Source organism: Ambystoma mexicanum, chromosome 2q (assembly GCF_040938575.1).
Source record: "Ambystoma mexicanum isolate Mex_15411 chromosome 2q, UKY_AmexF1_1, whole genome shotgun sequence".
NCBI lineage: Eukaryota > Metazoa > Chordata > Amphibia > Caudata > Ambystomatidae > Ambystoma > Ambystoma mexicanum.
This window is the reverse complement of record NC_090924.1, coordinates 13,041,227-13,058,458: the sequence shown is the minus strand read 5'-3', so window position 1 is coordinate 13,058,458 and position 17,232 is coordinate 13,041,227. Positions and strand designations below refer to the sequence as shown.

Below are 17,232 nucleotides of genomic sequence, written 5' to 3'. Positions count from 1 at the left end.
CCGGGCCTGGACAGGACGTGGAAGGAGGCGCCTACCCACATATATCTGTGGCTGGGGGACTGGAAGCGAGAGACTGAAGCGGCTCCCCTGAGTACATACATGGGGCCTGTGAAGAGTTGCTGGAGCTAGGGGTCCCCCCACTCATTGGAGTGGGATTTCATCCATAAACTGTGTGTCAGTAGACAGGGTTGGAGAATCCCCTCCCCGTGACTGGTGCCTGCAGAAACCCAACCCGGTGGCGATTTTTTGAGTGCGCAGTCTGCGCTGGGCCCTGGGTGATTGGTTTTGGAGCCACGGGAGGGGCAGTGGACAGAGGGGGAGGAAGAGGAGGAAGGAAGGATCTGTGCACAAGGTACGTAGGAGGCTGTCCAAATCAAGGGGGAAGAGTGGTGTACCCACTGTGCAATCCACCGCTACTAAGCAGGATATGAATTTGGTCCAGATGTGGGCATCAAAGTCAGCAATGCATCCGAAAGGGGCCGGTGCAGAGGGTCTCCAGGCGGAGCAATCTGGTCCACCGCGGGCCTCCACCTCGAAAGAGGAGCTCCACTCCTGCTTTAAGGAACTACAAGAGACATTCATGTCCACGGTGCAGGAACAATTTAGCTCCCTAAGAGATGACATGAAGCAGGCGCTACAGGAGATTAAGGCTGACGTCTCCAAACTGGAAGAGCGGACAGACGCACTGGAGAGATCGGTTCAAAGCATGGAGGAGGACACTCTGCAGAGCGGGAACGTGCTGGACCAGCTTGCGACCCTCACTCATAATTTAGAGTTGCAATGTGAAGATTTGGAGAACAGATCCCGGCGATCGAATATTACGATCAAGAATATGGTCGAATCAGTTCTGGATAAGGATCTTAGATCCGCAGTCCAGGTGGTCTTTCGGGACATCCTGGGGGCTGACGGGGAAGAAGAGGTGGGAATTGATAGGGTTCACAGGGTGGGCCCGAAAGGCACAGGCGAGCCCGGGGAGCGGCCCAGAGATGTGTTGGTTGCCCTCACTTCCCATCAGCAAAAGGAACAGATTCTGTGGAAGGCGCGAGATGTTGAACATATCCGGATGAATGGAGTGGACATTCAACTGTTCCAGGACCTGGCTTTGGTCACGTTGGAGAAAAGAAGAAGAATGGCTCCGGTGATTAAAGAGCTGATCGCCAGAGATATTAGATACAGGTGGACTTTCCCGTTCGGCCTTCTATTCACATGGAATGGCAAACAGAAGAGAGTGCAAATGTGTGAGGAAGGTCTGCATCTTATGGGGCCACAAGAGGCATGCGATGAGGAGGATCTTCGTCGGGTGGGGGGAGGCCGGGCGGAGAAACCAGTCCGGATGGCGATCATTGCAGAGCAGGAACACATTGCGAAAAAGGGGAAAACAGAGGACAGTACCGGATGCCGTCTCCTGAAGAGACCGGTGGACTCTACCGCTGGGGGGTTGGGACTCGCTGGGTCATCTGAGTAGGCAATATCTTGTTGCAGTCCATGGGATGGCAGCCCGGCTGGGGGAGGACAGTCGAACTGGAATACAAAAAGAGTGGTTCATGCAGGGTTTAGGAGCCCCCGCATGGTTATACCCAAGTATGCGGAGGGACGGGGGCTAGGGGCGGAACGCCCTTGTTGTTGTTTGGGGGAAGTTGGTAGGGTGGGGGGGTTGGGGCAGAGGGGGGTCAATTTATTCCCCTCTTGGAGGATTTAGGGCGGGGAGGGAAGGGGAAGGGTGGGGGGTTTGCCGGAGGGGTTCTCGGAGGAGGTCAGGAACGGGTGCCAGGCTCCCCTCAAGATTTTAGGCCCATGGGTGACCTGCGAATATTAACATTTAACATTAGGGGACTCAACCACCCGGTTAAACGGAAAAAAGTAGAGGGTCTTCTTAAAAGAGTGGGGGGTGACATTATCATGCTGCAAGAGACCCATATTAAGTGGCGGGACAAGAACAAACTGAGCATAAAGGGATATGATCTGTTGGGGCAGTCCAATGCTCAGGACAAGAAGGCAGGAGTCCTGATAGCGGCACATAAAAGTCGGAGCATCCTTCTTCATGGAACACTAATGGATAAGGAGGGGAGGTACCTGTTTGTGAGGGTCGCGATAGACGGGCTCCCCTGCACGCTGGCAAATATATACGTCCCAAACACGGGGAAAGACGGTTTTCTGAGGGAAACAATTGGGAAACTGGGAGGATTTGCGGAGGGGGAAATCATCCTGGGGGGCGATTTAAACCTGGCGTGGCACCCGCCTATATATAGGAGCTCGGGGGGCAGTTGGAGACTAGGGGCACCCTCGAAATGACTCCAACAGCTGATGAGTCACCTGTCGCTGGAAGATGTGTGGAGAGTGCGCAAGGCTCAACAGAGTGGCTTCACCCACTACTCGCATGTCTACGATTCAATGTTACGGATAGATTACTTCTGGGTGATGGCAGGACTTTTGGGGAAGATCTCGAACATAGAAATTGGGCCGATATCGATCTCGGACCATGCCCCCTTGTTGTTGGAGGTGAAATGGTCGCATAGGCAATCGGGACTCTGGAGATGGAGGCTTCCTCAGGAGGTTTTGCAGGACCCGGTACTGGGAGAAGAAATCAGGGGGGAAATAAGGGAGTTTCTTGCTATTAATGATACGGGTGAGGTAAAACTGGGAGTAGTGTGGGATTCCCTGAAGGCTGTCATAAGGGGGCAATTTATTGCAATAAAAGCGACGAGAATCAAGCAGAGGCAGGCCTAGGAAAGAGAGTTGGAAGCAAAATTAGCAGATATACAAAGGGAATGTGTGAAAAAAACGACACTTTCTTTGAGGAGGGCTATGAGACATGTACAGGGTCAGTTAGATGTTCTCCGCACGAAAAAGGCGGAAATGAGTCTTCTCCGCCTCAGACACTGGTACTATGCTAAAGCCAATAGAGTGGATAAACTGCTGGCGAGGCAATTTCGGGCACAGCAAAAGAAGGGGCTGATCAAGACTTTATTTAACAAACAAGGGGAAAGGATCTCTACCACCTCTGAAATGGGGGAGGAGTTCAGAGCCTTCTATAAGGATCTCTACTCCTCAGAAAGGCCGAATGGGGATGATCAGGACAGCTACCTAGATTCCCTCCCGCTACCTCAACTATCTGAAAGCGATAGGGTCTTGCTAGATGGCGACATAAGGGAGGAGGAGGTGCGCCGAGCAATCAAGAGTCTCCAGACGGGCAAGGATGCGGGGCCTGATGGCTTCACGGCGACCTTCTATAAGAAATACGCAGAGGATCTGATTCCCTTCCTAACCAAATTGTACAATTCCTTTAGAGAAGAGGGTAATCTGTCCCCGACCATGAATGAGGCGAAGGTTGTTGTCTTTCATAAAGCAGGGAACGACCCGACCTCCGCGAGTTCGTATCGTCCAATAGCCCTGATTAATCGGGATGCTAAGATTTACACTAAAATTCTCGCCCTAAGATTATCTCCATTGCTTCCCGAAATGATCAATCGGGGTTCATCCCGGGTAGGCAGACTTATGATAACCCGAGACGCATGGCCCACTTGGTGGAGAAGGTGGGTATTCACGGCATCCCAGTGACTCTCCTGGCGGTCGATGCCGAAAAGGCATTCGACTGAGTGGAATGGTCAATGCTATTCGAATGGGATTCGGAGACAACTTCCTCAAGCTGGTTAAAGCATGCCATAATACCCGATCGGTTAGAATAACTGTCAATGGGGAATTTACAGACAAGATAGAACTCTCCCGAGGCACAAAACAGGGATGCCCCCTGTCACCGCTGTTGTTTATTATCTCCCTAGACCCACTATTAACAAGGATACAGGAGTCGAGTGCAATAAAAGGGATAGAGATGGCAGGGAGACAGCATAAAGTGGCCGCTTATGCTGACGATCTGTTACTGATCATGGGGGACCCGGCCCGCACTCTCCCGGAGGTGATCAAGGAATTAGAAGGGTTCAGGGCACTAGCAGGTCTAAAAATAAATAGGTGCAAATCGGTGGCTCTCCAGTTGGCAGGGGACTCTGGGGGAGTGAAGGGAGTAGCGGAGACGCTGGGGCTGAGCTGTGCGGACAATGGCATTAAATACTTGGGCATCCATCTTACGAAAGGGGTGGACTGTATGTATGGGGCGAATTTCCCAGAGCTCCTGGGAGAAATTAAGAGAGACCTTGAGCAGTGGGAACCGCTGGTGATTTCGTGGTTGGGGCGGGTGGCTGTGATTAAAATGTCCATACTACCGAGGCTCTTGTATTACTTCCAAGCCTTCCCGATAAAAGTCCCTAGGTCCTTTTTCAAGGCCTTAACTAAAGCTATCACATTGTTCATTTGGAGGAAGAAGACCCCTAGGATCTTGAGGGCGGTGTTAACGGCTCCACTGGAAAGAGGGGGTTGGCCCTTCCGCATTTTTACAAGTATTACCAGGCGGCGCATCTGTGGGTGCTCAAAGAGTGGTTGGGGGAAGAGCAGCAGAAGGGGTGGGCTGTGCAAGATAGAGCAGTAGCTAGAACACCCCTGCTGGAACTCCTGTGGAAGGACAAGCGGCACAGGCATGTTAACCTAGGTCTGAGTGTGGTGATGAAAGCTCCCCTTGGAGTGTGGGATGCATTGACGAAATGTGGCGTTTTGTCTACGGTGCCGGGTCCTTTTACCCCCATGTTTGGGAACCCAGATTTCTACCCGGGAATGGAGAGGGGTGCATGCAGAGATTGGGAAACGGCTGGGTGTACAAAAATAGGGGAAATGATGGAGGGCTCTGAGGTCTTACCCTTTGAGAGGTGTGTGGAGATACTGAAGATTAAAAAGGCAGACAGGCTCAGATATGAGCAACAAAAACACTGGCTGAATTCTCCTCCGATAAAGCAGGCGGCCACCCGGGAGCTTTCACGTTTTGAGACCTTTGCAATAACCAATTCGGCACAAGGAAGCTGGTATCCTCTCTCTACAAGTTAATTGTGGGGCACAAGGAAAGGGTTGGCTGGTCATATGTGAAGAAATGGGAACAGACCCTGGGGGAGCCCATTAGCAGAGAACATTGGGAAGTACTGTGGGGTGATCTCTCGAGGCTGGCTCGCTCAGTGCAGATGAGGGAAATGTGGGTCAAAGTGATGACGCAGTGGCACCTAACCCCGGAAAAATTGCATGTAATGTTCCCTCGGTTATCCAACCAATGCTGGAGGGCTTGTGGAGAGGTGGGAACATGGAGGCATATTTGGTGGGACTGTAACAAGTTGCAAGGCTTCTGGGGGATGTAAAGGCACAATTTCAGAGGCTTTTTCCGAATGCTGAGTCTACGGGGGAAAGAGTGTGGATGTGTGGTCTCAAGGACGCAGCAACCAAGGCGCTTACTAAAGCATATTGGAGATGTTTTATGGGCCTGCTGGTAGCGGCTTGGGCGGCAATAGCTCAGTGCTGGAGAAGCCCAAACCCCCCTCTGATATTCAATTGGCTGCAAAGGGTCTGGACGTTGATTACAGTGGTGCCCGCACAACATAAGAATTCTGGACCTATTTAAGGCACGAGATGCTTAGACGACTCCGAGGGGAACCTCTGGCGGGAAGAGGGAGGAGGGAGGAGTGAGGGTGAGGGGTATTATCCTTGCTGTTGTTTGTTTGAAAATGGGGGAAAATAAATAAATAAATAATAATAATATATATATATATATATATATATATATTTCTGGGGCTTGTGGAATCTGCTTAGATCACATGCTGTGCATAGGCCGACATCTAGTGGAAGCTGCGGAGTATTACAGTTTGTTTTTCGAAACTCGAAAATGGGCGTCGACACAGGGCGTGCCAGTAATACTATCCCTAGTGTGATGTCCACTGTACCCATGATCCCTCACGCGTCTAGGACCCTCAGATTGTTTTTTTCCGCCGTGCTGGTCGGAAGCACTGAGCGAAGTTCCCTGACTTAGTCAGATTTTGCAAATATTGTTATATATTTCCCTGTTTATTCTACCTATTTGTCGAGTCTCCGAACATCGACACTCGACGCCGGATTGGAGAAAATTCAACCGTCGGACTACAGCGACGGATTTGGGCCTCGGAAGGCCTCTGGCCTCGGCCCGGGCCTCGGAAGTCCTCTGGACTCGGCCCTGCAAGTAGGGAGAGTGGGGGGTGGCACATATCCTACACTCTGATTAATATAGGTACATTACTTATATTCCTACACTCCCAGCCCGCTGCCACAGGGTGAGTATGGAGGGTATCCCTTTTCAATTTTGCCCCAAGTGCAACCGCAAGTATCCTTGGGTTGACAGACACGCCACATGTAACCTCTGCTTGCAGAGGGACCACCCTGAGGCCAATTGCAGAGCGTGCAGTCGGTTTAAACCGAAGACCCTTAAGGACCGTTCGACCAAGCGTTGGGCCCACCACGCCAGGCGACAAGAGGCCATGGCCGCGGAGGGTGCCTTCAGCGATGGGCAATGTGGCGTTGATGGACAGCCAAGCGCAAGTCCCCGACCTCGGAAGGTTGTCCGGCAGCGCAGCTATGGGGAAGACCCCCGGCGACACGAGCGCTACCCACACCACTTCCAGCAAACAAAGGTCCAACCGAGACTCGACGCGCACTTCGAGTTCTCGGAAAGAGGCATGAAGAGAACGGTCCACAAAGTCAGTGTCCTCTGGGCGTTTGCGTTCGAGATCGCCGCATGACACCAGGCAACCCTCCACTGTTGCTAAGAGTGCCTCGCTCCCCTTAGTGACTGAGGTTTGGTCGTCGGAGGACGACGCCGACCTCTACCCCCAGGCCACACTCCCAAGAGTCGGCATATGCAGGCAGCGCGAAGGCTGCTACCGAATCCCTTACACTCTCCAGAGACAGGGACTCTATCCCCGAATTTCGGCGCCAGGCACCGAAAAGCTCTGATAGGGCCCACAAATCGGGGAAACTCTCTTCCACCTGCGGGGAGGGGGGAAAAACAACGAAGTAAGTAGCCTACTTCCACTCCTAAACTACATTTTACTCCACCTAAACAGATGGACAGGTCTCAGTCTCTTGTCCCTAAGGCCCCTGTTCAGGCCAGTAGGTCTAGGCAGGACAAATCTCAGTCTGTTGTCCCTAAGACCCCTGTTCAAACCAGAAGGTCTAGTCAGGATAAAACAGGGAAAGCACTCCAGGAAAGAGTTATTCCCAGTTCAAGGGAATGGTCCAGTGATGACATAGACAGAGTAATGTCAAGGATGTCATCATTGGCAGATTTCTACGCCAAAAACCCGGAACACTTTCTCTCTTATACCCCAGAGGGTCAACTCCCTCAGGCTCTATGGATCCAATACCCCCAAATAAGAAGTCCCGGGGTGAAGCACCAACTCGGTCTTCAGACCCCTTCTATATACAGCCCTATTCTCAATATCAGGAAGATCCATCCTTTGTTGAGGATCCAGACGTGGGCATGTTCGAAGAACAAACTGGGACAGGCTATTATGGGGATGATGAGGACCAAGAGGAGGAGGAGGAAGACGACCCAGATACATACAGGGTAGATTCCCCGGTAGAGAAAGAGCCTGCGGTTACCGACTCCCCTGTCGACAACCAGCCTCTCCTGAACGAGGTCCTGTCCAGAGCGGCACAGCACTTCCACATTGACACCCAAGGTGCTCAGGAAGAGAGGGACTTTGCAGAGGAATTGGTGGGAGAAAAGAGACCTGTTGCTCAGGCCATCCCTATCCTTAAGTCAATACAAAGGAGGGTAGACCCTTCCCTTGTTAACCCCAATCTCACTAGGGCAGTAAACCCCAGAGTTGAAAAGCTTTTCAGGGCAGCCCAATCTGACCCACTGTACAGAAGGGGACATCTCAAACCGGACTCCCTGGTTGTTACAAACACCCGCAAGAGGGCAGGAACACCCTTGTCATCGTCCGAAGCTCCCCCCGACAAGGAGAGCAAGAAGATTTATGGCTTGGGCAGGAAAGTAGCCTCCACTTCCGCCTACCAGGCAAGGATTGCCTACTCCACCACCCTGCTGGCTAGTTACAACTGCCACCAGTGGGAAGAAGTCGCGGCTCTAATAGACTCCGCCCCAGAACCCTTAAAAAGCCAATTGGCACGAGCTTCGGTGGAGGGGAGAGCCGTGTCAGGTTGCATTTTAAAATCAACCTTTGATGCCGCGGATAACGCCGGCAGATTAATTGCTGAAAGAACGGTCATCAAGAGGCATGCTTGGCTACGGCAGTCTGGTTTCAAGGCCGAGACCCAAGCATCACTGATAGATAAGCCGGTGGAGCCGGATCTATTGTTTGGAAAGGCGGTCGAGGACGCGCTGAAGAATGCCAAGGACGAGTACGAGACACTCAAGTCCCTAGGGCAACTAACCAACAAACCCCCTAACCAGAGAGGGAATGGCAATTTTCGTCGGCCTCGCGGACAAAACTCACAAAGAGGCTCAAACTATTTCCAAGGCCAGGGTACTACATGGAACACTAACCAGCAGTCTACCCAGAGTTATGACAGGGGTAACAAAAGAGGTTGTGGTAGGGGTAGAGGCAGTCCCAATAAAGGAGGGGGCACACCTCCACCAAAACAGTGATGCTCCGTTCAGGATCCCTTCTCACGCATCCCCAGTAGGGGGACGCATTTCCATCTTCACCCAAGCTTCGGAAGGGATCACATCAGACAGATGGGTGCTGTCCACAGTGTCCGCAGGATACTGCATAGAACTCCTAGAGCGTCCCCGAAACCACCCTCCACGACAAAGAATACACTCCTTAGACCACCAGAAGATCCTACTCGAAGAGATCGAAAATCTTCTCGCAAAGGACGCGATAGAACTCGTCCCGGGACACCAGGTAAACAAGGGTATTTATTCAACTTACTTCCTTGTGCCAAAAAAAGATTTGACAATGCGCCCAGTATTGGACTTACGGTCTGCAAACAAGTATGTCAAGCCCCAAAAATTTTGCATGCATGACTACTCTCCAAGAGGTAATTCCCCTCCTAAAAAAGGGGGATTACATGGCAACATTGGATATGAAAGATGCCTATTTTCATATTTCCATGTTCCCAGCGCACAGGAAATATCTGCGCTTCAAGGTGGACAGTCAGCACTACCAGTTCAAGGTACTGCCCTTCAGGATAGCCTCGGCTCCAATGGTATTCACCAAGGTACTGGCGGTGGCGGCGTCACACCTACGTGGGAGGGAATCCCAGTGTACCCTTATCTGGACGACTGGCTCATCACGGGGGAGACCCCAGTAATTTGCAGGACAAACATTCAAAGAACTATCGACCTCTTCGAATTGGGCTTCTCCATAAATGAGAAAAAATCAAGTCTGGTGCCCAGCACCTCCAAGCAGTTCCTTGGAGCTGTTCTAAATACTTAAGAGGGGTTGGCTTTTCCTTCAGAGGAAAGAATTCAGAATATACTACTGCAAATTCCGCAATATCAAACCGGTCGCCAGATAACAGTACGCAAGGCAATGCGTTTGCTGGGCATGATGGTGTCATTTATTTACCTGGTCCCCCACGCGCGCCTGCGCATGCGTCCCATGCAAGAATGGTTGGCGAAACTATGGTCTCAGGCAAGTGGTCAGTGGGACAATCTAGTGGTCGTTTCGCTAACACTTGTATAAAGCCTCCACTGGTGGACAAGAGACAATCTATCCAAGGGGAAACCCTTTTACGATCCCGAGATACAGGCGGTAGTCACGATGGACGCATGCCTGACAGGATGGGGTGCTCACCATCTCCACCACACAGCTCAGGGTCTCTGGTCTCACACAGTGGCCAAGAAACACATCAACCTGCTAGAGCTTCTGGCAGTGTTCAAAGCACTTCAAGCGTTCAAGCCCCACCTACTGAACCTGTCGGTGCAGATCCGGACGGACAGCACGACAGCCATGTTCTACCTGAACAAGCAAGGAGGGACTCGTTCGCCAAATCTGTCCAGACTTGCCCAGAAAATTTGGATATGGGCACTCAGATGGAACATCTTTCTGTCATCTCAACATGTTCCAAGGGATCTCAATTCTCTAGCGGACGCTTTGAGCAGAGATCCCCTTCCGGAGGAACACGAATGGTGTCTACACAGAGAAATCGTAGATCATCTCTTCTCTCAGTGGGGTTTCCCCACTATAGACCTATTCGATACAAGCGAAAACAGACAGTGCCCAGGTTTCGCATCCAGGTTTCCCTAACCAGACTCCCTGGGGAACGCCCTGTGGATGAACTGGTCAGGGATGTTTACGTACGCTTTTCCACCAACTCCTCATCAGGAAGGTGGTGAACAAGATGAACAGAGAGTCAATGACGCTCGTCCTAGTTGCTCCCATGTGGGCGAGCCAACCGTGGTTTCCACACCTATGCAGACTTTCGGTGTGCGATCCCATCAAACTCCCGGGCTGGTACAATCTTTTGTCCCAGCACCAAGGTCAGAAGTTGCATCCTCTACCCAACTCCATGAACCTAGCAGCATGGCTCCTGAGGTCATAGAGTTTGGACATCTCAATTTACCACAGAGGTGTATGGACATCCTAAAGGAGTCTAGGAAACCGAACACGAGGCATTGCTACTTCGACAAATGGAAGAGATTCGTTATCTGGTGCCAGAATAAACAAATCAACCCAGTTGATTGCACTCCTTCCACAATCGTGACATACATGCTCCACCTGCTGGACGCAGGGTTGGTTTTCAACTCACTAAAGGTACACCTGGCAGCACTGTCAGCGTACACCACCTCACATAGCAAGGTGTTGTGGTGGAAGGTACCCGTGGTTAAAGCCTTCATGGAGGGAGTAAAGAGACTTCATCCCCCTATATCTAACCCACCACCAGGATGGGACCTAAACGTGGTGCTATCTAAACTTATGGGCCCCCCATTCGAGTCCATGCATAAGACAAGTCTCAAACACCTGACCTATAAGACTGCCTTCTTAGTAGCCATTACATCCATAAGAGGGTCAGTGAAATTCAGGCTCTGTCAGTGCAGGATCCTTTCTTTACTATTCATAAGGATAAGCTGGTTTTACGGACACACCCTAGGTTTTCACTTAAGTTTATTTCTAAATTCCATGTAAACCAGTCCATCGAGCTTCCGGCTTTCTTCCAAAACCCACAAAGCTCGGCTGAGGTTAAACTACACACCCTAGATGTGCGTAGGGTGGTCCTTTACTACGTAAACAAGACCAAACCGCTTAGGAAAACAGATCAACTGTTTGTCTCCGTAGCCACAGGCAAAGAGGGAGATCGCGTCTCTAAGGGTGCCATCTCCAAGTGGATTGTCAATTGTATCCAGTTGTGTTACTCTCTTTCTGACAAAACTTTGCCTTTTACGCCCAGAGCCCACTCGACAAGAGGCATTGGGGCCACTCTGGCTTTCATTGCAAATGTTCCCCTTGACACCATTTGCAAAGCAGCTACTTGGAGCTCTATTCACACTTTTACTCAGCACTACTGCATTGACACCCATTCCAAGACAGATACTCAAGTGGGACAAGCGGTTCTAAGACATTTATTTGCTCATGACCCTTCTCAAATCCCACCTCCTTCTAACACTGCTCGCTAATCTATGCACAGCATGTGATCTAAGTCCACAAGCCTCAGAAGGGATACATTACTCACCGTAATCGTATTTCTGATGCTTGTATCTGCTTAGATTCACATACGACCCACCCTTCCTCCCCTCTGAGAGCAGGCGCATGGATGCTTGTAGTCTTATCTTATCTATCTTCTATCTGCTTGGATCATCTGTACTCGCGCTACTCCTCATGCTACCTCATGTCAGAAAAAATACAATCTGAGGGTCCTAGACGCGTGAGGGATCATGGGTACAGTGGACGTCACACTAGGGATAGTATTACTGGCACGCCCTGTGTCAACGCCCATTTTCGAGTTTCGAAAAACAAACTGTAATACTCCGCAGCTTCCACTAGATGTCGGCCTATGCACAGCATGTGAATCTAAGCAGATACAAGCATCAGAAATACGATTACGGTGAGTAATGTATCCCATATATATATAAAAGTCTATTTTTTGGGATATACATGTTAGGGAGAATTCTCGTTTATGGCTAATTTCCCTCACCAAGTGAGTCCCCCAGCAGCTTTGCTGGACTTCTGGAGTTTATTTTTTTTCCACTTGGTAAGAGTGTGAGCTTTTCCCCCACTCTTACCTGTGTTTTGCCATGTGTATTTCTGTTTCTGTGATTGTGGACTCTGAAGTACGCCACTTCAGTAGTCCCCTTCTTTTTGTTTGTCACACAGCACCTTCAGTGCCGTGGCACAGGATTGTCTTTGAGACTTCCCCCGACTCCATTTCTGTGGCTGACTACAGTCCCCCAGAAAAGGGTAAAGTTGCCATTAACTTTACTTAGTCAATCTACCACAGATTCAGTACACCCCATCTTCCATGGAGTACTGGAAAGGGTTAATTGGTATCCCTTTTTATCTTTACCTCCTAGAGCCTTGTTTCGCTCTTTTAACATTTAGACTTGGCTGGTGGCAGTGGTATCTACCCTAACTTTTCTACCGCGATTATATTAGATAAACGTGGTATTGTTCTTGGCTATTTTATTAGCCTCGAACATAAACCCGCTTGACCCAAATCGTCTTACTTTTGGCTCCGGTTGGGTTTATTCACCATTTCTTTTTGTTAAAGTCCTTCTTGTGTTTTACTTTGTGTGGCAAACTAGGTTCGCCTTCTTTGTTCACCGTCTTTTGACGGGCTTCTGCTCAGAAGCCCTCCACCAGGCGCCTGGGTGTCTAGGTGGGCTGAATGTGAGGCAGGGGTGTAGTCCCCCCCTGCACAGGGTATCCTAGGAAACCCAAGTCGCACTTTGCCATGATTGGCTGAGGTGGTTGTCCAGACTGGACAACCCCCCTGCTGGGTGATTGACAGCCAGGCTGTGTGAATGGGGGCTTTGCGCATAAAAGGCAGGTCTCTTGGGCTAGAAGTCAGAGAGTCGCCACTGGAACTACAAGGAACCGAAGAGAAGCAGAGAGAACGACGGCTGCTGCAACTACCCCGTCCCGGTGAAGCCCTGCTGCAGTCCTGAGCTATCTACCCTTCAACGACTACGAGAAGATCCAGTCCAGAGTCTTCTTCCCTTGAGCCTGGTGGGGATAACCAGCTCATCTTCCACAGCCAGAGGATCCTCTTCCTTGGTCGAAATCGCTACACACTGCTGTAGTGGACCGGATAGCCATTTGAATAGCCTCTCCTGTTTTTAAGGAGCGCCCCTTTTATCCGTTGTCGCTGCTGCCGGCTTCATCCCTGTGTGGTGCAGACCCCCTTCAGACGCCCTCCTTCACAACGAAGCTCTAGGAACCGTGGGTCTGCGGGAAACCAACAGGAACAACTGCCAGGGCACCAGCTGCACCATTGGAATAAGGTACTGTGTTCTGCTTGAGGAAACTGGGTGAACCCCTTTTCTCCATCTCCAAGGCTTGCCCTTGTCTTCCCTCCTTCTTATAACTTTTGCTTCCGAACACTGACAATATCGAAGTACTTTTGGCTACGCTGAATCGTGAACTGTCTGACTGTGTGATCTTCGGCAACAGGCCCCCGGTGTCACTTGACCCTGGCTCCAGCCCTTTGACTTTTGAACTCCTGTCTCTGAGTGTTTCTCGATTCTGTCTGCCTAACCAAAATATTGCCTGTGATTTTTGCCTCCAACTCCCTCTGGGTATCTCAGGTGCTAAGTGTGTTTTGCCCCGGTAGCATTTCATGTCACGGATACGCGTTTATTTAATAGACCGAACTGTCAAAAAGTGATCGCAATCGTATTCGCTGTAACGTGTTTTGTTCGTAACACCGGTTCATTCAAACACAGGGTACTTACCTTGGGACATACTGTACAAAGTGAATTGGTTAGTTGTAGTATATTTAACGTGTGTTTTTTTTTGTTCAAGTTTAATAGAAATGTTGTGTTTATAACGAATGGTTTAAAAATAAATGTACTTATATTTTTCTACCTGACACCTTGAGTCAGTGTTTGCTTGAGTCACAGTAATTGTAGTCCCTTTGTGTAATATCTGCTACTGCTCATATACTCTTGAGATAAGCCTGGCTGCTCCGCACTGCTACCACTCTGACATAGTGGTACAGGCTTGTACCAAAGGTAAAACTTGTATTGCCACCTGTAGTCTTAATTGTGTGTAGTGGTCCCTAAGGGCACTGCACAGGATTCTGCCTAACAATACATTTGGGCTTAGACCAGGGGTGGGCACTGTTGGCCAGGCATTGAATTTGTGGCTCATTCTATTTTTTGTAAGGGTGAAGCAATTGACCTTGCTTTCATGGACCGGAGTACAGCCTTTGATAAAGTGAACAGGGCTAAGCTCTGGACCGTACGCAGATCTTTGAATGTACCAATTGAGATCTTATCTGTGTTACAGGCAGTTCACAGTGAGAACCAGGCCTGTGTTTGATTTTGTGTGGCGGGGCAGTGTACTGTATTTTTTTTTTTTAGGTCAATCTCTGGGTCTGCCGGGGCTGTGTTTAGCACTGGTCTTTATCAATGGACTGCACAATGCCCTGGTGGACTCTTCAACTTTTCAAGAGTGGGCGGCCGGGCCTTTCCGATCTTGGCCTAGGCTGACAATACTGTTCTCATTGCCTAGACCCCCAATGCACTTCAAAAGTTAATTCACGTATATACAGCCTTTATGAATAACCTGGACCACAAGATGAATACCCTGAAGTCTGCTGTGATGGTGTATGCTGGGGGTAAAAAGACAATGGGCCTCATTACGAGTCCGACGGTAGCTGTGCCGGAAAAACTGTCCGGCTGCAACCTGACCCGTAATACTATTCCGCCTCTGTGATTGCCGGAATCACCAGGGCATTACAACCCCGGTTACCTGTTTAATTCTGGAGGCGGAATTCTGTAAATCCCCATTCCCATGGAGTCCTATAGGACTCCATGGGGATGGGGACCATGGAAACACTGGTTCCGTCTATGACAGAGCCGGTGTTTCCATGTCCGCTTGCAGGCGGGTGGTGTTACTCCCGCCAGGTCAGACCAGGTGGGAGTGACACCTCCCGCCTGCAGGACTCGGAATCAGCCGTGCCGGAAACGCTGGTGGCGGCAGATTTACCGCCACCGTTGTTTCCAGACCTGCTGACTTGTAATTAAGGACCAGTGAAATGAACACAATCATATGTAATGGGGTAGTCATTCCCAGGGTCAAAGAATTTGACTACTTGGGTTTTCACTTTTCAGCTGCGGTAACTGGCCAGGCTCACCTATGTAAACAAAAAATCAAGATAAGCCAGTACCTAGGAGGCCTCTCCCGTTCATGGCCATGTGCCATGGTCAACCACTGGATATGATACTAAACATTTCTGAGACCCAAACAAAGGCTGCAGCTATGTACAGGGCCTCACTTTGCGTCTATGTGAACGTAGCTGATCAACTACTATTGGGTCTTCCTGGGTCAGCCCTTAATTTTGTTGTCCCTATTGAACTAGGAGTCGGCTTCTTAGAGAATCATTGAAGGCTTGCCCTGAGTCTTCAATGGTTGTATTTGTGGTCAAATGCTAACGTAGGCCTAACCCTTTTTATTATTAAGGCATTATTAGCCAGGGAAGATTGGCAAAATATTTCCTGGCTGTCCTTCATAAGAGAATATTTGTTACAGATGAATGCACTTGCACATCCACCCCTCACCCACCCCCAAGTATGTTAATGCAACTCAAACAAATAAGTGTTATAAGAGCTCTTTTGTTTCGGTAGTCGGTGATGGGCATAAAGAAATGTGCGTTAATGCAAATAGACCGCAGTCAGCCATTAGTCGGGCAAGTAGATTTCATGCAGCTTTATCTCACACTCGGCAATAAAAAAAGCTTCTGGCTTATCACTCGGGCCCCATTTAATTGTCTAATGTTAAGGAATGATATTGGTAGCTGGAAAAGCTTCCCCGATAAGTCGACCTGTGCTTTGTGCATGGACGCTGTGGAAGATCTTTTGCACCTTGTGATGTTTTGTCCAGCCTACATGCATATCACAAATGCAACTATTCTTCTTGTGCTTAGGCATTTTAACTTTAGACAATGTCCTGCGGTATTCTTCCTTGTTTTAGCTAACTCTTCTTATGTGACTTGGGTCTTGTTGACCTTTCTGAAAAAGTTGATGTACTTGAGAAAGGTCACCAAAAATGTATCTTGAGCCAACATATTTAGATTAAGTTGCTACATAAGCCTATACCATATTTATTTTATGAAGTAAGAGTGTATTTTAATGTAACATATTTTGGTTGGTTGATGGAAATTGTAACGCTGTCCAACCCCATTTCGTGCAATAACTCAATGGACTATTTAAGAGGAAGATCAGTGCTTCAGAACATTAATAATCCATCCTTGGTTTTTGAGCATCATAAGTGACAATTATGCTGCAAATTAAATTCATCCGCTTATGATATAATTTCACCTCTTCTAGGCAAGCTGATTCCCAGGCATCAATACATCTTCAGAAGCAACCAGTTTTTCCAAGGTGCCAGCATTCCAGAGCCAGGAGCAGAGGATGTGGTAAATAATGCACGTTTCTGTGTCCTCCGATGTTTGCGTTTGATTGAAAGTACAATTATAAACTCGTATGGATCTAATTGCAACCAATGCTGCAAAATATTTAGATGCATGAAGTCCCCCTGTAAAGTGCAACAAGCTATGCACAAAATTGCTGGCATACCTGGATGTCCATGCACAAGCAACAGTTTCGTCAGATTTCAAATGTGATGCGAAAAACATCAGATTTAGATGATAGAGACGGGTTAGCTGATTTGAAATCGGCGAGCCCGCTCCATCATACACATCCTGTAAAGTGGCCTGCTTTGTAAAAACCATGCGTACTAGTTTAATCGTACATTTTACAAAGTGAGAATTCAAAAATGGCCTGTGTCTTTTTTGTAATTTACATTTAACCTTAATCCGACTCCCTTTATTAGACGTGTGGTTTTCCCTATTGCCGGTTATTCCTATACTTTTCGATACCGGATTGCTTCAACAACTCGCAGTCTCTGGATCAAGGGTTTTTATTTTCAAAATGGTAACAATCACAGTTTTTTTCTGTAGTCAGGGTGTGTGGGCAGTGTATTCTAATATCCCTCTCTCACTGTCCTGTGTGCTCCTGTCACCCTAACCCTCAGATTTTCAAGAAAGCGATCAGTAACACCTACTATCTTATACTAAATTGAGCTTTTATATCACACTTGATGCCGGAGACCAGACTTTACGTGCTAGACCAGGATTCAAACCTGTGACCTCAGCGTTGTCTTGCTTCTAAGAAAATCACGTTGCCCCTGAGCTATCCTCCCA

General features: G+C 49.1%; 1 protein-coding gene across 3 annotated transcripts in view; it reads left to right on the top strand.

Moving 5' to 3' along the window:
• LOC138569113 (cyclin-dependent kinase-like 4) overlaps nucleotides 1-17,232 on the top strand; it is a 1,540,933-nt gene that overhangs the window by 909,270 nt on the left and 614,431 nt on the right. For all 3 annotated transcript variants that reach the window (XM_069646780.1, XM_069646779.1, XM_069646778.1), the window contains one exon: nucleotides 16,358-16,446. In XM_069646780.1, coding sequence (XP_069502881.1) covers nucleotides 16,358-16,446 — 89 coding nt within the window. The remainder of the gene's footprint in view (nucleotides 1-16,357; nucleotides 16,447-17,232) is intronic.